The 7,500-nt window shown below is 45.6% G+C and overlaps 1 protein-coding gene across 1 annotated transcript in view; it reads right to left on the reverse strand.

Annotated features, from left to right (window-relative positions):
- LOC310739969 (voltage-dependent T-type calcium channel subunit alpha-1I-like) overlaps positions 1-7,500 on the reverse strand; it is a gene marked incomplete at its 5' end in the record, with an annotated part of 46,701 nt that overhangs the window by 26,467 nt on the left and 12,734 nt on the right. The window contains 8 exons of the mRNA XM_083566260.1: positions 260-360; positions 945-1,427; positions 2,347-2,495; positions 2,795-2,885; positions 4,951-5,106; positions 5,243-5,360; positions 6,836-7,021; positions 7,124-7,275. Coding sequence (XP_083422386.1) covers positions 260-360; positions 945-1,427; positions 2,347-2,495; positions 2,795-2,885; positions 4,951-5,106; positions 5,243-5,360; positions 6,836-7,021; positions 7,124-7,275 — 1,436 coding nt within the window. The remainder of the gene's footprint in view (positions 1-259; positions 361-944; positions 1,428-2,346; positions 2,496-2,794; positions 2,886-4,950; positions 5,107-5,242; positions 5,361-6,835; positions 7,022-7,123; positions 7,276-7,500) is intronic.

Consider the following 7,500-nt stretch of genomic DNA (forward strand, 5'->3'; position numbering starts at 1 on the left):
TGATTAAAAACACACATCTCAACCGCTGAAGCAAAACCTGTGTGTACATTTATGCCATTTAGTCGACGCCCAATCAGTGGTAGTTTGGTGGTCCGGGGATTTAAACTCCTGACCTTCTGATCCAAAGTCCAATGCCTAACCAGTGAGCTCCACCTCCCCTGTATTTGTGTGTGTACACCTTGTGTGTGATCTTCTCAGAGTGAGGTGACACGTCTATTACGTGTAATTTAATCAGTGCTGATGTTTAAAACAAACAGACCTGTTCTGTGGGGAGAAAAGGAAAACGCTCCAGTCCTCCCTCGTCTCACACCAGTCAGGACGATAAACTTCCATCATCTTCTGGATCCTGAAGCACAAGCTCTGCACAGAGAAACAAAAACAATCTATTTTTACTAAATGCTTTAATACCCCCTCCCCCCATTAATGGAGGATTGTTACGGTCGGCTGTTCCGAGAAAAGCACTGCTATGCAAATAGGACTCGAGTGAAATTCCTCGGCAATTAACGCTGACGCAAACGCTCTGAAACGTACGGGAGTTCTGCAGACGTCTCAGCGCCACGGCGTTACGCCGCCGTTCCCCACGGAGACACGCAACGTTGTTCTTTAATGACGTGCAAATACGCGCGGCTGTAAATTACACCGTGTGAACGCACCGCCATCTGCTCCTCCACACTCCGGTTAATTATTCACCAGGATTGTTCCGGAATCGTTCCTTCTTTAAAATTGCCGATTGAGCGTTATTATTTTGTGTACAACAGGTTTGTATTTACGCGCTCGATCTGAGAGGTTACAGTTTCTATGGTAACAGCTCAAGCATTATAAATAAACATGAATTATTCATTAAGGAGGAGTTTATTTATCTTTAATGAACGTTGCGTTTAATTGTAACTGAAGCTGAGAGTGAGTTTATTGTGCAGTGAAGGAAACTGTTCCTTCTCACTCACGTAGTCGATCTCGTCCTCAAGGTCGTCTCGGTCTTTGCGAGTGTTGACTTGAGGATAAACCTCGCTGAGGATCTGCTGCTGAGCCGCTGGTGTCTTGCCGTTGCAGTCCTGATGTTCCACGGCCGTTCCCGTTGGCCCTCCTGAGAAACTTTTCTCGCGCTGGCGGGAGTGTAAAGCGTTAGGCGAAGCTCCTGGGACCTGCAGAAGCTCGGGGAGCTCCAGAGAGAGAGCTCGCCGATCCCTACGTGGGACAAAATGTCTGGAGAAGAGCTGAGGAGGATGAGGAGGATGTAGAGGAGGAGGAAAGAGGAGTGATTCATGTTCAGCGTGGTACGAATGAGGGCCTCGCACCCTCAGACTGCCCCCTGCGCCCACCCCCACGCTCCGACTGGGCCGCCCCATACTGTTCCAGCTCGACCTGCGACTCCACGAACCCTGAGGAGCTCGACGACTCCAACTGGACAGAGAAGATCCTCCTGCACACTGAGGAAAGAAATGAATCCAATCAGTTCACATAGAAACAGTTCCATTGAGTTTATTTGTAGAGCGTTTTACCAGTGGACATTTTCTCTAAACAGCTTTCACAAATAAAGATCAACTGTAAGTTTGTTACTAAAAGATCTGCGCTTGCAGGTACGAGAGGATGTGAATGCAAGTGCAGAAAGATCGAAAACCAGAGAATCGAGAAACATGAAACAGAAGCTTGGAATATTAAACACTGACCAGATCTTCATCGAGAATAAACTGACATAAAGAGATGTTTGTTTTGCGTATATAAAAGTGCGTTATAATTCAACACAACACAGTTTTGAGCTTCTGATTTCTCACATCTGTAATTGAGCAAACCAGTGTTGATGTTTTCACTGATAAAGACTCAGAGCACTTCTGGATCTCGCTCTGGTTATGGGGGTCTGCTAAATGCCCTGAGTGTAAAATATAAACGTATATTTCAATCATGTAATCACCGAGACGACACGAGCAACCAGGACACGTGAGAGGAATGAGAAATGACATGACAGGGTATAAATCAGCACAAAGCACACGGTGATGTGAAAATACAAACGTGTGCTGTAGCCAGGATGCAGTGTTTTGACAGTATTGTAGTGTATTTTTGTGTGTTTATTATGTACTGAAGTGTGTTCTAGTCTTTTATTGTATTATAATAAAGCCCAGCACTGAACTCACCACCACAGCTCTTTGTGTGTGTGTGTGTGTGTGTGTGTGTGTGTGTGTGTGTGTGTGAGGACAGTGAGTTCCGAACACTAAGTGTTATGTAGATGCTGCATTAAATGCTAAACTCAGACAGATCTGACGGCTAATTACTGGCTCTTTGTGCTGTTTTAAGCAGTTTTGTGTGACTGCACGTCTGTGGTTTTCTCTTTTTTACAGAGAGCTTGTTTACCGCAGATCTCTGCTCCAGCCCGGAACCCACGCTGCTCTTTCTGGATCCCAGGGCAAAGCTGAGGCGCTCGGCAGAGTAAACTCCGAGAGAGTTGGGGATCGGCGCCAGGTCCAGATGTCCGTTTGGGGTCAGAGTGCAGATTTTAGGATCTGGGTGAAGAGCAGGACGTGGACGAGTTACATCTTTACATCTCTATCAACAATATCAACTCTATGTTAATAACATGCTACTTCTGTTTAGACAGTGCACATCAGTCAGACTCCCCTCACACTCGTTACTACGCCACCTGTTAGTCAGATGGTTTCTGGACAAATCCTTCATGCAAACTTTATAATTCAAAGCTACAAAATGTCTCCACTGATTAATACAAATAGAAAAATATTCTTTCAAAAAACAACATTCTGCTTTAACATCTGGTGTGAAATGAAAGATCAGCATGTCTTCAAACCTGAGAGCTGGAGAGGATCTTTCTCTTTTTCCTTTTCATCAAAGTTACAGGAGGAATGATCATCATCTGAGTATGACCTGTTAGCATCGCCCTACATAACAGAGAGAGAGAGAGAGAGAGAGAGAGAGAGAGACAGAGAGAGAGACAGAGAGAGAGAGAGACAGAGAGAGAGAGAGAGAGAGAGAGAGACAGAGAGAGAGAGAGAGAGACAGAGAGAGAGAGACAGAGAGACAGAGAGACAGAGAGAGAGACAGAGAGAGAGAGAGAGAGAGAAAGTATTTTGGTAGAAAGACTAAACAGATAATTAGTGTGGTTGATGATGGTGTGTTTGTCCGTGGCCTCGCTGTAGAGGTTTCTCTGTCCCACTTCTCCAATTACCTCCTCCACATCTCAGATGTAGTCCACAACCTGAAAGCCCACTTCCACCTACTCCCTGAGGGGAATAACCTACTCCTGCTGTCTGACTACCTGCTCCATGTGTAGCCCAGACACCAGAACTTACACACCAGAGCTCACACACCAGAACTCACACACCAGAACTCACACACCAGAGCTCACACACCAGAGCAGATACACCAGAGCTCACACACCAGAGCTCACACACCAGAGCTCACACACCAGTGCTAACACACCAGAGCTCACACACCAGTGCTAACACACCAGAGCTCACACACCAGAACTCACACACCAGAACTCACACACCACAGCTCACACACCAGAACTCACACACCAGAGCAGATACACCAGAGCTCACACACCAGAGCTCACACACCAGAGCTCACACACCACAGCTCACACACCACAGCTCACACACCAGAGCTCACACACCAGAGCTCACACACCACAGCTCACACACCACAGCTCACACACCAGAGCTCACACACCAGAGCTCACACACCAGAACTCACACACCAGAGCTCACACACCAGAGCTCACACACCACAGCTCACACACCAGAGCTCACACACCACAGCTCACACACCACAGCTCACACACCAGAGCTCACACACCACAGCTCACACACCACAGCTCACACACCAGAGCTCACACACCAGAGCTCACACACCAGTGCTAACACACCACAGCTCACACACCACAGCTCACACACCACAGCTCACACACCAGAGCTCACACACCACAGCTCACACACCACAGCTCACACACCAGTGCTAACACACCACAGCTCACACACCACAGCTCACACACCAGAGCTCACACACCAGAGCTCACACACCAGAGCTCACACACCACAGCTCACACACCACAGCTCACACACCAGAGCTCACACACCACAGCTCACACACCAGAGCTCACACACCACAGCTCACACACCAGAGCTCACACACCACAGCTCACACACCACAGCTCACACACCACAGCTCACACACCAGAGCTCACACACCACAGCTCACACACCAGAGCTCACACACCAGAGCTCACACACCACAGCTCACACACCAGAACTCACACACCAGAGCTCACACACCAGAACTCACACACCAGAGCTCACACACCACAGCTCACACACCAGAACTCACACACCACAGCTCACACACCAGAGCTCACACACCACAGCTCACACACCAGAACAGATACACGAGAGCTGAGCTGCAGTTCAGCTTGAGCATCTACAGAGATGTAAAGATCTCTGTAGATCCCAAATCCATAAAAAGAAATAATAATAGTAAAATAAATAATAAATAAATAAATAAATAAATAAAATGTTCATCTGATTTTAGGTAATTTTACTATTTCTCATTTTGCATAGAAATTTGTTTATTTCCTGAATATTTTATTCTTATTCTTCTGTATTCTTTAAATAAACACATATTTAATAACCATTTTTATGTTTTACTATTTCTAATTAAATTAAATTAAATTAAATCAGAATTGAAGCCACAGTCCTGCACTTTCTATTAATTTATTAGTTTTTTTTGTTTATTTTAATATCAGTCAAATTTTAAGGTCTAGTATTTAATTTCTTCATTTTCAAGAAGTAAAAAACCCCTAAAAACACACTAAACTGAGAAACAGTGTGGAAACGACACAAGTCACATCTCCGACCCTCAGCTTCAACATCTCCACCTCCTAAAACATCTCGCCTGAGTACCTGCGAGAGTCCCAGTTACCCAGAAACCCCCAGGAGAGTGGCGTACCTCGGCCTGAAAGCCCTCCACCAGGATGGCCACCAGCAGGTTAAACAGGACGTAGTTCCCGAAAGTCATCAAAGCCACGAAGTAGAGAGCAGCGAGAGGAGAGGTGGAGGCCATGCCATTATACAGGACCATGTTCCAGTCCTCCTGGGTCAGGATCTGAACACACACACACACACACACGACCTCACTACACTTATTACAAGAATTATGAATGTTCATGAACATGTTATAAAGCATGAAAAGCTAAGTCGGCTTAAGACTGATCCTGAGCACCAGATCTGTGATGTTTTACCTGAAAGACCGTAACAATGGCCCAGAGCAGAGAGTCGAAGTTCTTCCGATCAGGAACCGTATCTCCAGCATCCGTCTTCAGACTGAACTTACAGCCGAATATGTGCATCCCCAAAATACTGAAACCACACACACACACACACACACACACACACACACACACACACACACACATTCATTAATTAGCTATATTTAGTGTATTTTTTATTTCTATTTTATAATTTTTTTACATTTTACTCATTATATATATATATATATATACAGTAGGTCCCCTGGTGGTCTAGTGGTTAAGATGCAGCGCTCTCACCGCTGCGACCCGGGTTCGATTCCCGGTCAGGGAACCATCCCCAGCCACTCTTAGTGCCGGTCCCAAGCCCGGATAAATTGGGGAGGGTTGCGTTAGGAAGGGCATCCAGCGTAAAACATGTGCCAAATCAAACGTGCGGAGGATCCGCTGTGGCGACCCCTAACGGGAGAAGCCGAAAGAAACTATATATATATATACAGTATATGTGACTCCGCCCCCTCAGCGCTTTTACTGTGAACCTGGTGGAAACTGTTGTGTTTGGTTTGAAGGTGAAGGTAAATAAAATGCAGTGTAGAGTAGTGCAGAGTTTCAGGAGCAGTGATCATCATCTTCATCATCATGAGGAGCATCAGTTCCTCCACACTTGCAGCTTGCTGATCTTCACTCGGCTGTATTGAGGAGCCTTCTTTGAGCATGTGCAGTAGATGGGTGTGTGTGTGTGTGTGTGTGTGTGTGTGTGTGTGTGTGTGTGTGTGTGTGTGTGTGCAAAAGCAGCGGCATGTTGCGCAGTGAATTTGTGTGAGTTTATGGAAACAGTGTCGGTGTTTAACCTCCATCAATCTGAGACTCGTTTAAGTGTAAATTCATCAGAGCTCAGGGACGAAGTCATGAGACGACGAGGAGAAAAAGACGGATGTGTGACAGGGGTTTAATGCACTCCATCCTGTGTGAGAAACCATCTGTCTGTCAGCACTCAGCAAGAAATGCAGCACTGCAGGGCCGTGTGTGTGTGTGTGTGTGTGTGTGTGTGTGTGTGTGTGTGTGTGTGTGTGTGTGTTTGTGTGTGTGTGTGTGTGTGTGTGTGTGATGCAGGGGGATGGGGGGGGGGTTGCTGTTATTATATCAAATTCCATTCATCACCTTTAGCTCTCTATGAGCAGCAGATAATATCTGTATTCTCACACACACACACACACACACACACACACACACACACACACACACACACACACACACACACACACACACACACACACACACACCATGATAGCTATATTTTAACTCTCCTATATAACAAGTGAATGATATCATATCTAGAATCAGTGAATTTGAACCTAAATGTAATACCAGTGTTTATATGTTGAAGCTACTGGTGTATAAAATCAGGTTCTGCAGAGTTTCTGAGCTCCACATTATTAAGAATCCCCTGCATGAAGCAAGGAACTTTAGAGGAACTTCAGGTGAATGAATTGCCATCATTTCAACCTTTAAAAAAAATTCACCATTTTTAAAGGAATAAAGTTTCTGAGTAAGCTAGTAGAAATACAGAAGCATGCTCCTCCTCACCTGAAGATGAAGATGAAGAGCATGAGAAGCATGCAGAAGGTTGCTACATTGTCCATGGTCTTCATGAGAACGACAAGCTGCCTGCGAAGAGCCGGCATGAAGCGCACCAGCTTTATTACCCTCAACAACCTGAACGTCCTCAAGACGGAGAGACCGCCGTCAGACTGACCGATGATCTCACACACACTGACACACACACAGAAGTGTTAGGAATAAAAGTTCACTCGCTGCAGGCCATGAAGGAGGTGTGTTCACTTCATAAACACTCCAGAATGAATCATCACCCACCTGATGATTACTATGATTCCGTCAAAGATGTTGTACGGGTTCCTCAGGTACTCGAAGAAGCCGAATGCTGTGAGTTTGAGGATCATCTCCAGAGTGAACATGCTAGTGAAGACGATGTTGCAAACCTCCAGCACGTTGGTGAGTTCTTCAGGCTGAAAGAATTATGAATGAGAAGTATAAACAGCACAACCTTTACTGATACACGGCCTCCTGCTCTCAAGCATCAGGCCAGATGTGCATTATGTGACTAAAAATCTGTGTCTAATTGGTTAATGACATTCGCCTTAAAAAAAAAGCGATACCATAGAAACAAAGCTGATTGTAAGATCTTCATCAGCATCACACTTTCACCGTTTTCTTCACTTTATCTTCATCCC

This window comes from Silurus aristotelis, assembly GCF_946808225.1.
Source record: "Silurus aristotelis genome assembly, chromosome: 17".
Classification (NCBI taxonomy): domain Eukaryota; kingdom Metazoa; phylum Chordata; class Actinopteri; order Siluriformes; family Siluridae; genus Silurus; species Silurus aristotelis.